Genomic DNA, 23080 nt, shown 5'->3' with positions numbered 1-23080 from the left:
TACTGACCCCTCACAATGTATCCCCCACATTTTACTCAGCCTCTACTGACCCCTCACAATGTGTCCCCCACATCGTACACAGCCTCTACTGACCCCTCACAATGTATCCCCCACATCGTACACAGCCTCTACTGACCCCTCACAATGTATCCCCCACATCCATGAACCTTGTGGAAATTACTTTTAAAGGATTTTGATATTTTCTCGGTTTCATGTGTCCAAACGGTCCAGATCATCTACAAGATCCGGATATAAGTCTGGGCAAAGCAGCGACTTGTCCACATAGGAGGGGACGGTGGAAGCCCAATATCCCACTAAATAAAGGGGGAAGGAGAAGAAGAGGACTGACCAAGTAGGGAGGTGGGTAGAGGATGTGCTGACGTCACCCACCCATAGTTATGTCTACAGAAGTGTTTTCCAGATCTTAAACCTTTGCAGGCCTAACTTTAGAGATTGGAAGAGTCATTTAGGACCTGGTTAAAGGGAACCTGTCATGTTTTACATGCGGTCCGATCTGTGCGCAGCAGGGTATAGCGGGAGAAGCTGAGCAGGGTGATATATGGGTTTGCTGGAAGAGATTGAGTATAATTGTGTGGATGGATGAGTCCAGTGGGCGGTCCTACTCAGTGATTGACAGCTGTCTGCATGAATAGTAACACAGGAGTGACTGCTAATCACTGACTAGCACCGCCCACTGGACTAGATTTCAATGATGAAAATGCAATTTTTGCGGATACCTTTGCCATTCTTTTTTAGCATGACCGGTTCCCTTTAAAGGGGTCCTTTATTTCTGTTTGTACTATCCACTAGGCCCCCAGACCACATGCTTATGGAGCAGACATCCTGCAGCACAGTCTATAACCTGTCAGTTGTCGGGGGGCTTAGAGCCACGGCATATCGGGGGGAACAGTGTGAATATTACAGAATTGAATCCCTCTTATCTAGAGTAAAGTTTAGGAATGGTTCCTGGCCGCCGGGCTCCTGTCCCTTTAACCGCCTGTTCCTGGCGCTGTCCCAGCAGGACGGTGCCTTCTTCCTTCATGCTCCATCTGTCGCTGGGGAGGTGTAATTGGGCTGTTAGTCCTGTGCCCGTCTCCATTGTCTCCCTCTACCCGGGCAGCTAATTACCTGATAGGGAACACCAGACCGGCTCTTTCTAAATAACGCATAACTGCTCCGCAGCGAGCGCCGCCGAATACAACCCTCCTGGGAATTTTCTGCGCCATTACCTCTTGGGATTTAACCCTTCAGTTACAGGATCTGATGTAAAACCCAAATTCTTCTACATATCGGATCTGAAATACTGCAGATATATTCTCCCCATAATACGAATGGGTTTTGGTAAAACTTGCATTTTAAAGGGACATCTAATCCTTGCTAGATCTGGCTAATTTCACACATCAGTTTTTGGCATCAGGCACAATCCGGCGTGTGCCTGATGCAACGGATCCGGCGCAGAATATGCAAAAATTGATGTGCCTGATCCTTTTTTTGACGCTTCCAATATACCTGATCCGTCAAAAAACTGATCCGGCGCATCCGTTTTTGCATCCTTTTCATCCATTTTTTTCAATACATTGGAGCATGCTCAGTTTACAAAAACGGATCCGGCGGCCGCTTCCTTTTGTTTACCGCATTACGCTGGATCCGGCGTCCATAGGCTTCCATTGTAAAACAAGCCGTATAGCGCCGGACCCGGACAAAAAAAACGTTACAAGATACGTTCCCTCCGGCCGCTGCTTTAGGCAATTATCACGGATCCGGCGAAAGCCGGATGCAACGCAAGGCCATCAGGCAAAATCCGGCACTAATACAAATCAATGGGGATAAAATGGATCCGTTTTACCCGTTTTTTTCCGGATTGTGCCTGATGGAAAAAACTGATGTGTGAAATTAGCCTAATTCTATTTTTTGACCGTGATCAATACTGCTACCTAGTGGTAGAAGTGGTCACTGCAGCCTCGCTTGTTTTCCAGCTGGTCGATACGGACTTCCATGTCTTACAAGTGAGACCCATTGTCTTATTAAACGTGCACAGGATCGGCGCTGCTCGGCCTCCGCCTGATCGATCACCCCCCCCTCCCCCCAGCGGTAAGCGCGGCGTCAGCGCTATATAAAGTCTCGCTGTGACCTTCCGCCTCTCCCAGGAAACCCGCTAATAGTCTGACTCTCTTATTATTTCATTTCAGAGCGACTTATCAGTGACAAACAGCCCCAGTTACCTGCAACATTTACTTAATGATTCCAGTGATAGGAAATAGTCTGATAATACGCAGACCAGCTGGCTGGCGCTGGCCAATCAGATGCTGGAGTGCGATGGGAGATTAGATTACGGGGGACTGTATTTGTTGTGGTTCGGAGTCACCGAGAACCAACACTATTGATACAGAGATAGGATTCAGCGCGGACTTTGCCTCCTGTGATAATCGGGGGAAAAAGATTATTTTTTAACTGCTGGTTCACTGAGTGCTCTTAATATTAATGACGGTGAGATCAGCGTTATCTTTACAAGCGCAGGGAAAAATAACCATCAGGGGGATCAGAGAGCGAAGGTCTGGGGGGTCACCGGCTCCTACGTGCAGGGTATGAGCCCAACTCGGATACATCCGCAGACGATCCAACACGCCGGGGCGGCCATACTGTGCACTGACAGCGAGGACGTCGTGAAAGCGGAAGATAATGTTGACAGGTGATGTTCTCTTTTCCAGCTCTTACAAGGATACAATGTACTGAGAAGCCACGTGACGGAGAATACTACTATGTGATATCACTAAATATTCATTTTTCGGCTTCTGGGAAAGCTGTGCTGACAACCAGTCTGGCTTCCATTGCGTTCCCACAGCTTTTCCGGGTAATCTTTATATAGGCGACAGTGCCGCTCCGAGCCGTGCTTCTGGTCAGTGCCGCTCCGAGCCGTGCTTCTGGTCAGTGCCGCTCCGAGCCGTGCTTCTGGTCAGTGCCGCTACGAGCCGTGCTTCTGGTCAGTGCCGCTCCGAGCCGTGCTTCTGGTCAGTGCCGCTCCGAGCCGTGCTTCTGGTCAGTGCCGCTCCGAGCCGTGCTTCTGGTCAGTGCCGCTCCGAGCCGTGCTTCTGGTCAGTGCCGCTCCGAGCCGTGCTTCTGGTCAGTGCCGCTCCGAGCCGTGCTTCTGGTCAGTGCCGCTCCGAGCCGTGCTTCTTGTCAGTGCCGCTCCGAGCCGTGCTTCTGGTCAGTGCCGCTCCGAGCCGTGCTTCTGGTCAGTGCCGCTCCGAGCCGTGCTTCTGGTCAGTGCCGCTCCGAGCCGTGCTTCTGGTCAGTGCCGCTCCGAGCCGTGCTTCTGGTCAGTGCCGCTCCGAGCCGTGCTTCTGGTCAGTGCCGCTCCGAGCCGTGCTTCTGGTCAGTGCCGCTCCGAGCCGTGCTTCTGGTCAGTGCCGCTCCGAGCCGTGCTTCTGGTCAGTGCCGCTCCGAGCCGTGCTTCTGGTCAGTGCCGCTCCGAGCCGTGCTTCTGGTCATTGCCGCTCCGAGCCGTGCTTCTGGTCATTGCCGCTCCGAGCTGTGCTTCTGGTCATTGCCGCTCCGAGCCGTGCTTCTGGTCATTGCCGCTCCGAGCCGTGCTTCTGGTCATTGCCGCTCAGAGCCGTGCTTCTGGTCATTGCCGCTCAGAGCCGTGCTTCTGGTCAGTGCCGCTCAGAGCCGTGCTTCTGGTCAGTGCCGCTCCGAGCCGTGCTTCTTGTCGGTCCCGCTCCGTGCTGTGCTTCTGGTCACCCCAAGCCGGATTATTATATTTTGGGGGGAAATTCCGCCATGTCATAGTTTGTGTACGTCGTCCGAATTGTCTGCATTCATTGTGCCGTCATACTGATGTAAATCCACAGTGTTCTTCACCAGACCTCGTGCATCTAGCAGAGCGGCCCCGAGGAGCTGACAATCTAGTCTGTGCACCTGGGCGGCCTGGGAACCGAGCTGCTGCGGTTGCTACTGTGCGGCGGCCCTGTTTGTTAGCGTGTCCTCCAGCTCGCTCGGCCGCCTTATCTGGGCCTCTGTGTGTTTTCCTTGGTGGGGTTTGATATAGAGAAGATAGATGGATGTTTTGACATGGAAAGTGTCAGGCCAGGAGCCTTATCAGCTGGACATGAGCGCCCCGACCTCGCCGCTCTCTTATGTTAACAAAGGATTCACATTGTTATTTTACGCTCAGTTGTAATTCTGAGGTTGCAATAATAATCGCCCCTCCACCCTCTGTGACTTTTACAGGGGCATTTACTAAAATATGTCTGCAGCAAGGTTTGGGATCCGCTCGTTGCATTCCCCTGTGATCAGTTGTTATGTTTTATATAAGCCTTCACGTGACTGCTGCGTTATAAAATGGGCAATGTTCCTTGTCTCTTCACAGATGAGTTGGTTTTGGAGATCCCATCACCGGATGGAGTCAGTCAGGTTCGAGCAGAAATCAACATCCTCAAGGGCTTCACGTGGGGGCCGTACAGAGGAAGCTTCAGTGGTGCCTCGTCCTCTCCAGACCGGACGGACCTGGTAAGACATGGCAGGATCGCACAGCGGTGGGGAATGAAGATGAGACTAGACCCAAGGTAGCGTGATTAATAGATACCAGTGAGACTGACGGTACAAGGTTGGCCGGTGCGTCATCGTCTGCCAGTGCGCTACTCTCGGTGGTCAGCTGCAGGATACAAGGAGACGTTCATTCAGGGTCTTCTGCCCAAAATTGTGGAGGACACTCTGCCCATCCATCAGCTTACACATTAGACCAACGTTGGCCAAATCCACCATTATCCATTGACTCATCTGTCAGTGTGTGTTTGGTGACCACTCACTGATAACGATGGGAGAGTTAATGCGCCATTATATCTGATTTCAGACTGCCGATCAGCAGAGATATATGGCAGCGTCTTTCTCTTAGAGAACAGAGGAGCAGGAGTTGACTCCCAACAATCGGCCAAAGTCTATGGGGCTCTTACTATCTGTTCACATTGAATTCCAGTGCATTACAATTGACATACACCCTCAAATCATTCCTCTGTATGGAAAAGTGGATCATGCAAGTAAAGAAAACATGTACATACCGAAGTATATAGCAGTCAAAGGCGAAAAGTCACCATTTTCACCCCATCAGATGAATAGTGGTACAGTGGAACCTTGCTTAACGAGTAACCCAGTTAGCGAGAATTTCGCTTAACAAGCAAAGCTTTCTGTAAATTTGTAACTCTGTTTACGAGAAAACTTTGCTGTACGAGCAAAATCCTCACCGCACACACTTCCGGTTCCGTACATCCACCGCACTCTGACCCGCACTTGCAGTCCACACAAACACACACAAGCACACGCACATACAGTATTATGCTCACCTTACCTTCCGTTCCATCGCTGGCTTTATGGTTCTTGTAGTTCGCCAGTATATCGCGACGAGGAAAGAATCCTCGCGGCGAACTACAAGATCCAGGAGGCTGGCGATGGAACGGAAGGTAAGGTGAGCATAATGTGTACCTTCCGTTCCATCGCCGTCCTCCTGGGCCCTGTAGTTCGCCGGTATAGGCTGTGTATCGGCAGGCATTGCGACGAAGCAGGAACTTCCCCTGTCACCGCTACTCAAAGGCAGCGCGCTGACCAATCAGAGACAAGCGGCTCCTACCTTTGACGTCAGCACTCTGGGTGCGGCAGTTCCTCTCTCGTCGTGATGGTTACCCGATACACAGCCCGTACCAGCGAACAGCAAGTCCCAGGAGACCGGCGATGGAGCGGAAGGTGAGGTGAGCATAATATGCGTGTGTGTTTGTGCGTGTTTGTGTATGTGTGTTTGTGCGTGTTTGTACGTGTTTGTACGTGTTTGTACGTGTTTGTGCGTGTTTGTGCGTGTTTGTACGTGTTTGTACGTGTTTGTACGTTTGTGTGTGTGTTTGTCTGTATGTTTATGTGTGTGTTTGTGTGTGTTTGTACGTGTTTGTGCGTGTTTGTACGTGTATGTATGTGTGTGTGTGTTTGTGTGTGTTTGTGTGTGTGTTTGTCTGTATGTTTATGTGTGTGTTTGTGTGTGTTTGTACGTGTTTGTGCGTGTTTGTACGTGTATGTATGTGTGTGTGTGTTTGTGTGTGTTTGTGTGTGTGTGTTTGTCTGTATGTTTATGTGTGTGTTTGTGTGTGTTTGTACGTGTTTGTGCGTGTTTGTACGTGTATGTATGTGTGTGTGTGTTTGTGTGTGTTTGTGTGTGTGTTTGTCTGTATGTTTATGTGTGTGTTTGTGTGTGTTTGTACGTGTTTGTGCGTGTTTGTACGTGTATGTATGTGTGTGTGTGTTTGTGTGTGTTTGTGTGTGTGTGTTTGTCTGTATGTTTATGTGTGTGTTTGTGTGTGTTTGTACGTGTTTGTGCGTGTTTGTACGTGTATGTATGTGTGTGTGTGTTTGTGTGTGTTTGTGTGTGTGTTTGTCTGTATGTTTATGTGTGTGTTTGTGTGTGTTTGTACGTGTTTGTGCCTGTTTGTACGTGTTTGTACGTGTGTGGAATGACACAATAGGGGACCATGATGGGACATTTAACAAGTTGTGGAACGAATTGTCTGCATTGCAATGATTTCCTATGGGTAATCTTGCTTTGCCTAACGAGTAACTTGGTTAACAAGCGCAGTCCCGAGATTGTTCTCGTTAACCAAGGTTCCACTGTATATGACTACATTGTCCCAGCCGCAAACCTATGCCCAGGTGTTTTCTGTTGTGAAATGCTGTAAAGTTTCTGCGCAACTCCAAAATTGTTCAAAAATGTTGCAATTTTGGCATCTTTCCATCAGTCCTGGCCAAAGCGAGTGGAACCGGGATGTAGAGTGGTGAAGTCGGCCCAGCAAATTCATCATCATTTATGCCACGAAAGTGGCACCAGAAATGTCACCGTTCCCTAACCGGAGTAACACTTATGGCGGCGTCGCATGGTAGTTTTGAGACGCTTGTACTTTATCGTGTGACGTTTTGTGGATGTCAGATTCATCCATGGATTTTTTTCCGCCTCGCGTAGATGAGATTTTGCAAAACTACATCCTTAATGCTGGAACGTGGTAAAAAAATCTGCCAAGAAATTCAGGATCTGTGTGAACGCAGACTTAAAAAGAGCCTCTGGGTCTTTTATCTACAAGGGTCGCGCGGCTCGAGGCCTTTTTTTAAATATTAAATGTAACAATTTGGTTCCATGAATGCCATTCTCCGATTTAGCAATGTCCTCCCTCTCCCAACTGTGTCATGTGCAACACCGAGGGGGACTGTGAATATTTCCATCTGGCGCCAGAACATCCGCAATGTCCCAATTAAGCACTAAATGCTTCTGTTGTTGCGGGGGCGCGATATCTCCAGATATATAAATAATTTTTTTTTGGGGGGGGGGGGGAGTGATGTGGGGGGACAAGAGGAACCTGAATCTCGGCTTATGGGGTGAAATAAACCAAATATAAAACAAAATCTGAGCTTCGCTATCTCGCACAAAGAGGGGGAAGACGAAAAAGAGGGGAGGGGGCGTTATCTCCTCCGCTTTAAGGTTAAAGCTCGAAATTTTAGACGAGAGCAAGCTGGGTTTGTGATAGCGATTGAGCCCGTTATCTGCTCAGAACGAAATCCTTCATTAACCCCTTATCTCCCCCGTTCGGGGTGTTATGATCTTGTGGCGCCACTAGTCGAGACATAAGACAGCCAAGTGATTGATTCCTCTCAGATAATGTCCTGCCTTCCTGATACTTCATTTATTGTCTAAATATTTTCTCTGGTGTTTTCAGCGTTCGCCCCGGCCCTTATCGGGTGTCTTGATGGTTTGCAGCTCATCATCCCCCCCTTCTTTCCTAGGAGAGGCAGGATGGAGAAGGGCCATCCTTAACACTTTAAGTATCTCTAAACTTCCTCCTCGGCTTCTCTCGCTTCTCCCTCTTGGCAGAAAACCATTTTCTCTAATTGTCGCACATCCTCTGATGTGATAGCCTTGTTCTGTAAGAAATTCACGGGTTGCCGGGCTCCACATTAACCCCTCTCTTACAGGCACTTAGAGGGACTTGGTCCTATCTTTAATTATGCAAAAATTGTGAGCGGGGGACATTGTTTTTTTGCCAATATTTTCAAGATTAGAGGCAAAAATACTGCAATTTTGGAGAAATGTACCACAAAACTGCACCACAGCCTCAAGATCCGTCTAGAAGGAAATGTTTGGTATGTAAAGTTAAGCTCCATTTACATTGCGTAACTATCGCGATGTCACTGAGTCGGTTCTGTAAAGCACACTGTTTTTATGGGTTAATCCATAGCACGGACCGCCCAAAGTGTGTACTAAGGGCCACACTAATGTAGCCCACGTCCGAGCGTCCTAGGATCTTACACCAGGTCAGATCAGTGTGGAGCGAGCGTCCTAGGATCTTACACCAGGTCAGATCAGCATGGAGCGAGCGTCCTAGGATCTTACACCAGGTCAGATCAGTGCGGAGCGAGCGTCCTAGGATCTTACACCAGGTCAGATCAGTGCGGAGCGAGCGTCCTAGGATCTTACACCAGGTCAGATCAGTGCGGAGCGAGCGTCCTAGGATCTTACACTAGGTCAGATCAGTGCGAAGCGAGCGTCCTAGGATCTTACACTAGGTCAGATCAGTGCGGAGCGAGCGTCCTAGGATCTTACACCAGGGCAGATCAGTGCGGAGCGAGCGTCCTAGGATCTTACACCAGGGCAGATCAGTGCGGAGCGAGCGTCCTAGGATCTTACACCAGGGCAGATCAGTGCGGAGCGAGCATCCTAGGATCTTACACTAGGTCAGATCAGTGCGGAGCGAGCGTCCTAGGATCTTACACCAGGTCAGATCAGTGCGGAGCGAGGGTCCTAGGATCTTACACCAGGGCAGATCAGTGCGGAGCGAGCGTCCTAGGATCTTACACCAGGTCAGATCAGTGCGGAGCGAGCGTCCTAGGATCTTACACCAGGGCAGATCAGTGCGGAGCGAGCATCCTAGGATCTTACACCAGGGCAGATAAGTGCAGAGCGAGCGTTCTAGGATCTTACACCAGGTCAAATCAGTGCGGAGCGAGCGTCCTAGGATCTTACACCAGGGCAGATCAGTGCGGAGCGAGCGTCCTAGGATCTTACACCAGGGCAGATCAGTGCGGAGCGAGGGTCCTAGGATCTTACACCAGGGCAGATCAGTGCGGAGCGAGCGTCCTAGGATCTTACACCAGGGCAGATCAGTGCGGAGCGAGCATCCTAGGATCTTACACCAGGGCAGATAAGTGCAGAGCGAGCGTCCTAGGATCTTACACCAGGTCAAATCAGTGCGGAGCGAGCGTCCTAGGATCTTACACCAGGGCAGATCAGTGCGGAGCGAGCATCCTAGGATCTTACACCAGGGCAGATCAGTGCGGAGCGAGCGTCCTAGGATCTTACACCAGGGCAGATCAGTGCGGCGCGAGCGTCCTAGGATCTTACACCAGGGCAGATCAGTGCGGAGCGAGCATCCTAGGATCTTACACCAGGGCAGATAAGTGCAGAGCGAGCGTCCTAGGATCTTACACCAGGTCAGATCAGTGCGGAGCGAGCGTCCTAGGATCTTACACCAGGGCAGATCAGTGCGGAGCGAGCATCCTAGGATCTTACACCAGGTCAGATCAGTGTGGAGCGAGCGTCCTAGGATCTTACAGCAGGTCAGATCAGTGCGGAGCGAGCGTCCTAGGATCTTACACGAGGTCAGATCAGTGCGGAGCGAGCGTCCTAGGATCTTACACCAGGTCAGATCAGTGCGGAGCGAGCGTCCTAGGATTGTACACCAGGTCAGATCAGTGCGGAGCGAGCGTCCTAGGATTGTACACCAGGTCAGATCAGTGCGGAGCGAGCGTCCTAGGATTGTACACCAGGTCAGATCAGTGCGGAGCGAGCGTCCTAGGATTGTACACCAGGGCAGATCAGGACGGTGCCTAGTTTAGTGCAGTCCACAGCAGGAGGTCTGTGCTGTGGATAAATTGCAAAAAAACCTCGTAATTTAGAGAATCTATTTAATTTCCATTTTGTGGCATAGCATTGGCTGCAGATTTGTGTGGTGTGGCCGATGCCCCACATGGCACATGAGACACTTTTTGGCATTACATTTTTGGGTGTTACTTGTTCTTATATAGATCATTGGGGGCCTCCGCTAAAATCTGAATGGCTCCTTCTGCTATTTATTGCAAGCAATATGTTTTGGACCGGAGGGTCTGGTGCTTGATATTCTTTTCAACTGGACATTTTTTCCCTATTTTGCTTCTGATCTCATTGCAAACCTTTAAATAGGTGAAAAAAGCCTCCCCAAATCAGCCGTACACACTACCTCTCCGGTTCCTGTATCGGGTGGGGGATGACTGTGGCTGTGTTTTGGCACAACGTGCTTTGCATTGCACCCGCTATCGATGAATGGTGTAGTCTGATGAAGCGGTGCCGTAGGGGGCACAGAATTGGGAGTAATAACTTTATCTATTGCTAATGAAGCTGCAGAACTTCAATTTTTTGTAGTCACCCTAGATGTAAGTAAATAGGCCGTGCCCCTCCCTCCGGGTCATCCTCTGCAGCGCTCCTGGAAACTGTGCCAGGCTTTAGGAGCCCCTTCCATGGATAAGCCGCGGCGCAGCGGATGCAGTCTAGATAGAGTTTCTGATGGTATCAAGCAAAGTTCAGAGCAGAGACACTGACCTCTTTGTTTCAGAAGAAAACAACACATCTTGTCACAGACATTGAGATGGGGGGAAGGTTTAAAGATACAGCTTCACCGTACGACGCTCCTGCATGCCGAGGAAGGATTTTTCCATCCCTCCAAGGCTCCTGTGTGTGGAGATGGGCAGAAAGATTCATACTACCCTGGTCTGGCGTCTCGTACGACCTTCCATGGACCAGGGCGGTGTTCAATTCTGAGCCCACTATATACGGACAGTCATCTGGGGCGCCTCTGCTACTTACTGGGCCCCTGCAACGTCCTAGCGTGACGGACAATAAGTGACAGACGTGCCTAGGGAATTCCGGGCAAAGCATCACTGTCCTCGTCCATGTGCCTCAAAGGATGCCCCTAAGAAAAAGCTGTTCCCCTTGTCTTACCACGATTCTGATGTGCAGAACATTCTGTATTGTTCTGATATATTCTCCTGCAGAGCCAGTATATATTGCAGAGCATTTTGCTGGATGAATTATCTGCTGGTTGTTCATAGGACAGGGTTTCACACTGGTCCTGGTAGATGCTCTCGCAGATGCTTCTCGTTCCCGGTGATTGCTCTTCTTCATTAGGGAGTGTGTTAGCTCAGGACGCCCCCAGTCGTACTTCCTGTTTACAGTTGTGCTGTTGGTTCCCGTGGTGCTCAATGTTTAGATCTTAGTCTCTCCACTCCGGACTGTTTTTTACCGGTCTCTACCTGTCCTCCCCTGTTTCTATTGTAACTTCCTGGCTTCCGACCTCGGACTTCCTCCTGACCACGTCCCCATCTGCTCCCTGTATTCTGTATGTATGACCTTCGGCTTGTATCCTGACCTCGTCTTTGTCTGCCCCCCATGTACTGTCGTGCCCTCTTGGTTTATGACCTCGGCCTGCCTGACTACCTCTCCATTTACTGCATACAAATAGTGTCTAGCACCACCTAGTCATCACAGTCTCATAGTAAACTAGTGAACTCTTTCGTGTTTACTAGACACAGTCACAATAATGTCCATTATGAAAGGTCCCACTATTTGCCGGCAGACACATCTGCATCCTACATGACATGTGGCCATCGTGGGGGGCGGCATTGCACCCCTATAACGCCCCGTAATACCAGGATCCCTTGTCTCCATGGTGCGCCACCTTTATATCAGAATGAATGATATTATACTTTCAGAATCCCCGCTGATGCTAACAAGTCTCTTCCGAGCTCCGAGAACTATTTTTCACCCCCGTTCTTCCTAATTGCTTGTGACATCACGGCCGCCGGACTTGGTATAATGCATTTTGAGCAGCACCAGGGGAAGGTGAAGGCGGCAGCCGCTCGTGTATGACAATGAGGGCTTTTCTGCATCATCAGCAGTGCCCGGCTCTTTATCGTGCCGGGAACACGCGGCCCATCGCAGCGATAAGCCAGAGCTGACTAGCGCCAGCGCTCTCTGTTCGAGGGTCTTAGAAATATTGGAAGGAATAATTAGATTTCATATCGTTACTGACGCAGCCATCTGAGGATCAGGCAGATTAATTTCTCTTTCTCTGCGCTCATTAATATTCATTAGAGACATGGAAGGACTCGGTCCTGAGCGGAGAGGTTTCTACGGGAAGCCGCAGGGCTCATGGGGTTGCCATCTTCTGCAGTGCTGAAATGTTTACGGTCCAAATGGTTTTTATGACGTTTAACCCATCGGATCCCTTCTGCAAATATCATTATCCTGCTCGTACTTGTAGAATTCGCTGCCGTGGCCATTAGCGACGGACGCAACAGGCTTGTCGCCATTTTTTTAAGATTTCCTGTAAAAGTGATTTGAAGCCTAAAATCCGCATGGTGTGTAATTTTCAGTAGTGTGCGCCTGTATATGCAGCATGGTCGCGCAGACAAGCACTGTACAGCCCATTGATGAGGTCATTGCAGCCGCTGACAGCATGAAACTGGGTGCAGAAAGCATCTGAGTGCATTACGTCCCTCACAAAGTGACATTTGTCAGAATAACACTCCAATCGTCTGATAAGTCACAGTAACGAATAACGACGCTCCGAGCAGCGAGATCTGCAACCGAAGGGGGAGAGCGCCACCTGGTGGCCACACACTGGAATGGCAGTCTATGGGGTTTATTTCCGGATTTTGTAACCACCTCTCTCCTGTCTTTGTAGAACACCTCCCTGTCTCTGGAAGTGGACAGTGACTGCTGGCTAAGGAACCTGACTCTGGTCCCTTGTGAACTAGAAGCCAACTCCGTTATATACCGTAAAGGTGAGAGATTCAGGCCCCGTAACACGTGAAGGTCAGTGCCTCCAATCCCAGCACTCTCTAAACCTTTTACCCCTGTAACCTCCATGTCCAGGTGACCAGATCTGGTGCAAGACGTCACAAGACATACAGCAAGGGGATGTCGTCAGAGCGTTCCTCATGGCCGAGCCTCAGGGCATCCTCAACTTCAAAGTAAAAGAGGAGCCCTACGAACCCTCCCAGGAGACCCCCACCCACACAGAATTCCCCCTGCTCCCCCAACAAGCCGGAATGGCTGCGATATTGGCCACGGCGGTTGTGAACAGTAAGTTGTTGCCTATCGCCACACACCAGTGATGTCATCAGGGTCTCGTGACATCATTCCATCACTATTTTGGAATGCACAAAACCATTGTCTAATACAATCGTCCTGTTCCCATATCTGGCATGTTATCGGCAGCACGTCTCCTGTTGGCGTGGGGCGGTGTACTGCCGGTAATGATGAATTTTGTATTCTGGGATCGTGTGCTGCATCATTGTCGTCTACTGTCCTTATGCAGATTTTTCCATTTTAGTTGCTTTACTCCTTCCCTCCTGACATCTTCTGTCTATTCCAGAGGACGTGTTTCCCTGTAAGGACTGTGGCATCTGGTATCGCAGCGAGCGCAATCTGCAGGCGCACCTCATGTATTACTGCGCCAGCCGGCAGAACTCCACCTCTCCGTCGGTCGAAGAAAAGCCCAAAGACTCCTACCCCAATGAGCGGATATGTCCTTTTCCCCAGTGTAAGAAAAGCTGCCCAAGTGCGAGCTCCCTGGAGATTCACATGAGGAGTCACAGTGGTAAGTAGCAGAAGACATCAATGCAGATTTCTCCACTTTGATTGGAATTTGTTTGCAGATCTACAGGGGTCAAGAATTTACTCTATTCATGGCATATCTGCAGGATACATGCCGAACCCCCCCCCCCCCCCCAAAAAAAAAATAAATCAAAACCCTAATCTAAATCATAAAGGGTTAGACAAACCCTGATTAATATCCCTGGGCTGGTGCCATTCTTCCGATCTCAGCACTGTGCCCCCTTGATGGTCCTGTGACCTGATTAGCGGCTGTGTGACTATCACACTGTACTGAGGGAGATGCTGAAGCTACAAGCAGTGTAGCTTCAGAGTGCAGTTAGCAGGCAAACTGTTATGATCCGGAACCATGGAAGATCAGAATAGGTCATTGGCAAAAAGTTGACAAGAGCATTGGCAACTAATCTGGCCGCCATCCCCTTACTAACCATCAACACTAGAAGTAGCCGAGGGGTGAACTAACATCCTGTGCACCGTGAACCCAGCCGGAGAACTAGCTATCCTAAAGGAAGGAAAGATGAATAACTCTCTGCCTCAGAAATAGACCGCAAAGGTATAGCAAGCCCCCTACATTCAAAGACTACAGTGATATAGGAAAATACAATACACAGATGGAGGATAGGATTAGCAAAGGTGAGGCCCAACTAACTAAATAGGAAAGGATAGGAAAGGGGCTGATGATGGCTAGAGAAAAACCCTACAAAAACCCAAATACCTGATAGTACAAAAAGGTCCTCAGATCGCACGATCTGCACTCTGTCCTATATCAGGTGCTCTTGTCAAACCAATTAACAGAAAACAGGAACAGTTACAAATTCAAGAGGAAACAAACACATGGACTTATAGGAGCAATACTCCAAACATAGCTACAGGGAACTTCCCAGCTAAGCAACTGAGAGGGAAGATTCCTGCCTGCAAATAAACTGACAATAACCACAATAATTGACAACCCAGATAAGAACAAAAGAACAAAAACAACATAAGAAAGAGTCAAGCACTTATCTGGGGTAGATGTGGTCAGAAGCAAGATGAAAAGGCTGGTGAGCTACAGGACAATGATAACCGGCTCTGTCCAAACCATTCCTGGCCACAAGAGGGAGCCACCCAGCAGCCAAAGCATAACTGACATTCACACCAGAGGGCAGTAGAGTAGTCAGTTAACCAGGTCTGCAGCAGGAGGTCTCATCAATAGCACAGGGATAATCAATTAGTGGTCAGGTGACAGCCAAGGGTCAGAAGCCGGGAAGTCCAAGTACAAACAAAGGTGGAGGACCAGGATAAGACAGACAGGAAAGGGTACACAGTAGACCGAAGCGGGTAGTCAGGGACCGGGACAGACGGACAAACGAGGAAAGTATGGGTCAGAACAAGGTAGTTGACAGATCAGGTAACTCACCAGAGCCAGTAACACAGGCCGCAGAGCATAAACTATCACTAGCAGGAGGTGGGTGAAATAATCAAGCCACAGCGGCCAATACAGACCTGGATCCTGACCGTGACATTGTCAGGTGACCGATGGGGGGCAGCACTGAGATTGGAAAAACTGCTCCTATCCTGGAGGGAAGTATAACGGTTTTATTTTTTTGCTGCATCCTGAGGCCATTAGTGGACAAACTATACTTAGATGCTAAAAACCTGTCCTGATCTAAAGAGCTGAGGGTTTGTTACAGTTGTATCCTGCACTCCGGACTGATACATTGTAACGAACAGTAAATAAAAGGGAAAAAAAAAATCTGCATTTTAGGCTTATTTTAGGCATTGCTCTGGAAGAGACCAAATAAAACAACAATATCTCCATACACTCGAGCGCCGATAAGGAAACCCTGTCATCAGCGGCGCAGAATGAAGGAATTCAGGTGAATTAAGGATCCGGTGCGCCGCTTATCTCCAGATCACAGAATAAGACAATTCCTGCTCCTCGAAATGTGCTTAACCCTTAGCTGTCCTGACGCCATGTGACCGGCATTTAGCAACCAGGGGGTTAATGTAAAGCTTCTCGTTGCAACCATCTGATCTGAGAAGTATTTTGCGCTCCGGAGAGGGAGATATTTAATCTGCCGCCTCTACTGTTTTATAATAGGCTCCAATCCATTTGTTCAAAGTATCCCCTTCAGATTAATAGCATCATAGGACGTTATCTCGCCATCTTAATCAGAGTGCAGCGCACTCCTCTCTATTAGCACAAGTGGCTAGTATCGCTTTGTGATAACGAGGAGCCCAAGGTGCTGCAGCGAGAGGCTAAATAACCCAGACGCTTATCTTTACACAGGCGAGAGACCGTTCGTGTGCCTGATCTGTCTGTCCGCGTTCACCACCAAGGCGAACTGTGAACGTCACCTGAAGGTTCACACCGACACGCTGAACGGTAAGTGATGTCACGTAACGGGCAAATCATGTGGTGTCCACCAGAGGGCGCTGTAGCAGAGGTGATCTGGACATTCGACCATTGTGCATGGTGCTAGGTCACTGGGTCAGCCTGTGTATATCCACACCTCAATCTCTGCTACATCAGTACATCCTATGAATATTAAATTGTGTAAATTGTGTGGTTTGTTTTTTTTTGTTTTTTTCCTTTAACACTACAAGTCCCAGGAATTTCGAGCTCCATAGGGTTCCAATGGTAGAAATGTTAAATGACCCCTCTGTGGGACTTCTAGTGTTAAAGCTTCAGAATGGAGCCTGAAAAAAAATACATTAAAAAAAAACCCAATTGCTTTAAGTACAAATAAGAAATAGGTTAAAATCAGTGTCAGATCTGCACCAAAACCACATTGAACAGCGGAAGATGCAGCAAAAACACAATAATCAAAGCAGATTGCTCTTGTTTGGGTCTTTTTTGGGTGAACAACTGCAGCAAAAATGCACCGGAAAAAAAAACAATTTTTTTTGCTAATTGAAACATGGCCTAATCCTGCTGCAGATGCTGCACGGTCCAGTTACATTGTTTACTCCTGATCACCGACCTTATTGGTTGATAATGGCAGATTTAAAGACTTTTACTTTCTCTATGAAGATCCAAGATGTTCCTGAGGACCTGGCTTGGAGACAGTCTCTGCCCTCAGCAGTTATTGGTGGCACTTTGGGTGGGGGAGTTGGCATTTGTAAGGCTCAGTCAGACGTTCATTATAATCTATGCTGGGCTTTGCAGCCCTGTGTTCTTGTTTGCCAATTTTAAGATCGGATGCGCCGACCAAATCGCGATTGCAAGACCAGATGCCCTGACCAAATCGCGATTGCAAGACCAGATGCCCTGACCAAATCGCGATTACAAGACCAGATGCGCTGACCAAATGCCGATTGCAAGACTGGATGCGCTGACCAAATGCCGATTGCAAGACTGTGCTTGCCGACCAAATCGCGATTGCAAGACTGGACGCGCTGACCAAATGCCGATTGCAAGACTGGACGCGCTGACCAAATGCCGATTGCAAGACTGGACGCGCTGACCAAATGCCGATTGCAAGACTGGACGCGCTGACCAAATGCCGATTGCAAGACTGGACGCGCTGACCAAATGCCGATTGCAAGACTGGACGCGCTGACCAAATGCCGATTGCAAGACTGGACGCCCTGACCAAATGCCGATTGCAAGACCGGATGCCCTGACCAAATGCCGATTGCAAGACCGGACGCGCTGACCAAATGCCGATTGCAAGACCGGACGCCCTGACCAAATGCCGATTGCAAGACCGGTCGCTCAGACCAAATGCCGATTGCAAGACCGGACGCGCTGACCAAATGCCGATTGCAAGACCGGACGCCCTGACCAAATGCCGATTGCAAGACCGGACGCCCTGACCAAATGCCGATTGCAAGACCGGACGCCCTGACCAAATGCCGATTGCAAGACCGGACGCCCTGACCAAATGCCGATTGCAAGACCGGATGCCCTGACCAAATGCCGATTGCAAGACCGGTCGCTCAGACCAAATGCCGATTGCAAGACTGGATGCCCTGACCAAATGCCGATTGCAAGACTGGATGCCCTGACCAAATGCCGATTGCAAGACTGGACGCGCTGACCAAATGCCGATTGCAAGACTGGATGCCCTGACCAAATGCCGATTGCAAGACTGGACGCCCTGACCAAATGCCGATTGCAAGACTGGACGCGCTGACCAAATGCCGATTGCAAGACCAGACACACTGACAAAACACTGTTGGCGTTTGATATGTTTTTGCATACAAGAAAAAATATGACATCTGAACGAGACCGTAGAGGAAGTAAACTCCATGTGATCTGCTGTGATCTCCTTGGGATCTGCCGGTCATGCTCTGTGGACATTCAGTTACTGACATTTCTTTCTACCTCCATTCTGTCATTTTCTAGACAGTTTTGTGCCGGACTATCACATGTTAGATGAACCAATTTTACCTATGTAAATTTGTTAGAATCCGTTTCTGTGATGACCGCCCATCACTGACATGTAATAACCGAGTGCAGAGCGTCCTTTCTAAATTTCCTCCATCTTTTCCTAGGTGTGTGCCACGGATGCGGCTTCATTTCCACCACCCGCGACATCCTCTACAGCCACCTGGTCACCAATCACATGATTTGCCAACCGGGATCCAAGGTTGATGTGTTTCCCGTTGTTAAAACGCTTCCTACCGTCAAGCCTGGAAACTCTGGTACGTGTCCAGAGTATTGTCGCTAGGTCTATAGGAGTGGACGATATAGATCTAGACAGCCCCTTTAAACGCAGCTATACAACTTGGATACCTGTCAGTTCATATATTTCTCTAGATCCATGTAGTCCTTCCATACAAACGCACAATTATGCACATTTTCCCCAACACCGAACACATCTGGAGGCTTATCTCTTGTGAGCAAAGGATCAGACATGTTGAAATCTAACAGCCCAACCCAGACATCTACCATCACGGGAGAGTCTGGACACCATACTCATTATATGGGTGGCCAGTCCTGCTAAAATTGTTGTTTTCATCCAATGTGTATGGGCACCTTGAAGTTAAGCCATCTTTCATTTACTCCCAGAAGATTTTTACAGACCATCTTGTCTCAATTCAGTTAGATGCAGTGTATTGTTCTCAGTTATCAGCCATTTCCGCTGTACTAATCATTATTGTGATGAGTGTCGGTAAGTGCAGAAGCTTTTCCGCCCCCCCACAATCACTGTGGTGTCACATAGGACCTCCAGTGACGCCTGCGGCCGGTGTCCACCCCTCCACGATGCTCGATCAGGGATATAAACTATGGAGTAGTGTTGGCGGCCCCGTACTGGCAGAATACTTTGTTAGGAGCGATAGTTAATGCTTTCTTACATATTCTTGGTGTCAGTCGTTTCTCTCTTGGTAATGATGTTTTCTTTTATTTCCACAGTAATTAATCCGAGCTCATCCTCCGGTCTCCTAAAGTGCAGCTTGTGTGGATTTTTGGCGGACGGACTGACCAGCCTTCAGCAGCACGCCATCCTGCACACTACATCCCCCATCCCCATCACCACACAGTCCGTTCAGTCCCCTCCTGAGCCGGAAAGAGAGCAGCCACCCGAAGTCCTAAAAAATGGTGACGCTACATCTCCGGTCTCATCTCTGTCCGGGAGTGAAGAACCTCTTCTCAAAATCAAAATTAAAGAGGAACCAGAAGCGCTGATGCCCATCAGCGAGCCTGGCGCTGCCAGCTCTGAGACCACAGACGCAACCACACTAATGCCATCCCCAACAGTCAAAATAAAGACTGAAATCTCGAGTCCCACGCCGGGGTCTAGCCCTGTCCCCAATGAGTCCGGAGCAGCAGCCGGCGGTGGCACAGTCATCATGCCACACTATGTCTTTGGACATGAAGCAGCCCCTGCCATTGTACCACAAGCGTCAGAGATCCTGGCAAAAATGTCGGAGCTGGTCCACAGCCGGCTGAAACAAGGGCAAGCTGTTAGCCCGGCTGGCTTTTCAGGGAATGCAGCACCCAAGGGCGCTACTTGTTTTGAGTGTGAAATAACCTTTAATAATATCAATAATTTTTTTGTGCACAAGAGACTTTACTGCTCAGGGAGGCACGTGTCAGACGAGAGCCCGACCGGGGGCCGTAAAATTAAAGTGACACCAGTACGAGCCACAGTGGCTCCTGGCACTTCTGCTTTACCGGCCGTTGATGACCAAGGGACTGTCCCACCCAAGGAAGAAGCTGTAGGTGAAAGTGGTGCCCCTGTGATAACCGTTAAAGTCGAAGAGGGTGCAGGCACAGAGAGTGAACCCACGGGCAGCGGGCACGTCAGTGAGGGCAGTCAGAGTCCAAGCTCTTTAGATGATACAGATGAAGATCCAACCCGCACTGTGTGTGAGGCATGCAACATCCGATTCAGCAGACACGACACCTATGTGGTCCACAAACGTTACTACTGTGCCTCGCGCCATGATCCTCCCCTTCGCCGGACTGGCATAAACAAGCCAGGGCCACCGTACACCCCTCAGCCCACCCCGCGCACACGCAAAAGAAGAAAGCTTTACGAAATCCATGGCATGGCCCCTGCAGAGGTGACTCCATCAGCATTGCTTCCACTAAACAGGATAGAAGCGCTGCCCCTCATACAAGGCCTCATCGCAGCTCCCGCCGTACCCTCCCCGAGCTCCAGCCCCGATGCGTCTGATGGGCCAATAGACTTGAGCAAGAAACCTCGTCTTCTGGTTGAAGCTCCGGTGCCATCTCCGGCCGCAGCAGTGGTCCCATTAACAGACTACCATGAGTGCACCGCGTGCCGTCTCAGCTTTAACAGCCTCGAAAGCTACCTGGCACACAAGAAGTTTTCTTGCCCCGCTGCTCCATTACAGCATAAGGCTTTGCAACAACTTCATAAGATTAAAAATCCAGTCAACACAACTGCAAAGATGGGGGATGACACAGTGAAGGTGAAAGTAGAGAGACAGAGTCCGGGATCTGTGAGCGAGTCCACCCAGTCTATCGCTGTGCCCTTTAGCTCCATTCCAGACACTAAACCCATCCTGCAGTATTCCCCCGCTGCAGAGCCTTTGCCATCGTCTACGGCCTCCTGCCCGTACTGCCCTCCCAATGTCATCATCCGAGGAGACTTACTTGAACATTTCAGAAGTGTCCATGGTTTGCTCTTGGCAAAAGCCACCCCAGGTCACCGCCTACAAGGCACATTCATGGAAGTGATCCTACCCACACGGGCACAACCAAGTACGGTGTCAGAGGGCAGCTTGCCCAGTCCTCCGGTGTCATCCGCTTCTCCATTGCAAATGCCAAGAGAAAATACAAACAGCAAAGATGGCTCCTCACCATCGTCCTCTGCCAATGGTAGTCCCGTTTCCAACTCCACTCCGCGACCAGTGTTAACCAGCACCCCCAGACCCCTGCTGCCAAACTCTCCAGCCCTCCCTCTAAATTCTTTGATAGAAACACGAAGAGAAGATGGACTCAGGGCAACCACTCTCGCCCTCCTACCTGGGGACAAAGCAATGCAACCTCCCAAGCCCGGTCTGGCTACTCCATTACCGAATGGCAACCACCGGTACTGTCGTCTCTGTAACATCAAGTTCAGCAGCCTGTCCACATTCATCGCCCACAAAAAATACTACTGTTCATCGCACGCAGCCGAGCACGTCAAATAACCTGGGTCTGGAGACTTTGCTTGAATCTGTCATAAAGCACTAAAGTGACTGAGTGATCCCGGGACACTTCGGGTCGTTGTGACTCCTCGAGGCGTCTTTGCTATTTCAAGTGCAGCCACACGATTAGCAAACTAGTAAAAAAGGATTCGCTGTCATATTGACACCTCAAGAAAACATGGCCGCCGCTCTATTTAACAAGACTCTATAGAGAGAATACCCTAAGAGGGTATCTGGGTGCGCTGCCCATGGAGAGGATACACAGGGTGCTCCTCTGATCCGTTCAGTGATGACAGTGCGCGTTTCGGTCCCCACCATCTCCCGCGCGTTTCGGTCCTTACCATCTCCCACGCATTTCAGAACTGTAAGAGTCCGGTCCGTGTCGTGAACGCCTCCCGATTGTGAAGCACAATAACTGTTACAGCGAATGAAGACAAGTGCGTGTGTGTCTTTGTTACAGGGCGGGGGAAGGGAATATCTTTGCTTTTTTTTTTAATAAGTTATTTTCAAATGTATTTAAAGCAAAGTTAAGTAAAAAAAAAAATCTGTTTTTCTTTTATAGTGAAAAGTTCATAAAAAAAGAAACCTTTGTTTCCAGATAAACAAAATTGAAGATTTTATTGGGGGGGAAGGTTTTACCTATGAGACTGTTTTTTAAAGTTTTGAACAGGAAACACTTTGGCCCAGGTCTTATAGACAATTGGCAAAAATACTATGGGGGGGGAGGCGGAGGGGTCTTAAGGTCCAGATTTTTTTTCTTCTGGGAAGCACTGCTCCTCCGTTCCTTACCGCTCCTTCCACTTTTCTTAGGTTACACAAGGTCAGTGTTTGTATCCCGATACTGTACGCTGCTTTTATACCTTTGGTTTTCAGGTACTGCAGCACGGCAGCGCCCCGTTTACATAAAAAAAAATGTTAAATAGAAGCCCCCGGCCCTTGAAATATGAAGGCAATTGGTGTACCCTTATAGAGAGGAGAGCCAATGGGAGTGCTGCATTTTGGAACGTTCCACATTTGTCAAAAATCGGGGCACTTAAAAGTTTACAAATCGCGCTGCGTCCTGTGAGTCACCGGTAGGAGGACGCCACGGTAGCGCAGAGGAGGGAAGGTAACGAGCACTATCTACAGGTAACTGGTTGGTTTTTGCCCCCTTTGCCTTCCAATCCCTGCTCCACTTTTTTTTTTTTTAATATTTTTTACATGGCATTATACACATGACGAAAACTGGAAGAAAAAAAAAACAATTGTGTTAAAAATAGTCCTTAAATATATTTATATATTAATATAGATACGGAGAGCACTGATTTACAAATAAACACACATTTCTGGTGACTAACAAGTGTGTATAATTGTGTACAGAAATAAAGCCTGTGTATATTACCGCCCCAGCTCGCATTGTCCTTGTGTTCATCCGTTCTCGTGCCGCCACTGCGGTCCAGTCCACAGCAGCTTCTCAATATCGGTGGCACGTGGACAGACCACTGATCAGGTTCCAAGGTAAAATGTTTCCACAGTGGGACGAGGTTTGGTAAAACAGATCTTGGAGGATCCGACTCCCATTTTTTAACATAACTTTTATTTTAGTTTTTTTTACATTTTTTTATTTAACGCCAATTCGACATTGCAAATAAAAATCCTGGATCTGAGGACTCTAAGGGGTACTTTGCACGTTGCGACATCGCTACTGCGATATCGTTGGGGTTAAATTGAAAGTGACGCACATCCGGCGCCGGTAACTATGTCGCAACGTGTAAAGCCTAG

General features: G+C 49.1%; 1 protein-coding gene across 1 annotated transcript in view; it reads left to right on the top strand.

Moving 5' to 3' along the window:
• Nucleotides 1-22658, top strand: part of ZFPM1 (zinc finger protein, FOG family member 1) — a 168031-nt gene extending 145373 nt beyond the window's left edge. Inside the window, exons 5-11 of the mRNA XM_075326224.1 lie at nt 4370-4509; nt 12801-12900; nt 12992-13201; nt 13494-13718; nt 16002-16097; nt 18212-18361; nt 19074-22658. Of these exons, the coding sequence (XP_075182339.1) occupies nt 4370-4509; nt 12801-12900; nt 12992-13201; nt 13494-13718; nt 16002-16097; nt 18212-18361; nt 19074-21322 (3170 nt within the window). The 3' untranslated portion in view covers nt 21323-22658. The remainder of the gene's footprint in view (nt 1-4369; nt 4510-12800; nt 12901-12991; nt 13202-13493; nt 13719-16001; nt 16098-18211; nt 18362-19073) is intronic.
• The last annotated feature ends 422 nt before the right edge of the window (nt 22659-23080 follow it).

This window comes from Anomaloglossus baeobatrachus, chromosome 10, assembly GCF_048569485.1.
Source record: "Anomaloglossus baeobatrachus isolate aAnoBae1 chromosome 10, aAnoBae1.hap1, whole genome shotgun sequence".
Taxonomy (NCBI): domain Eukaryota; kingdom Metazoa; phylum Chordata; class Amphibia; order Anura; family Aromobatidae; genus Anomaloglossus; species Anomaloglossus baeobatrachus.
This window is presented reverse-complemented; position numbering and strand designations above follow the sequence as displayed.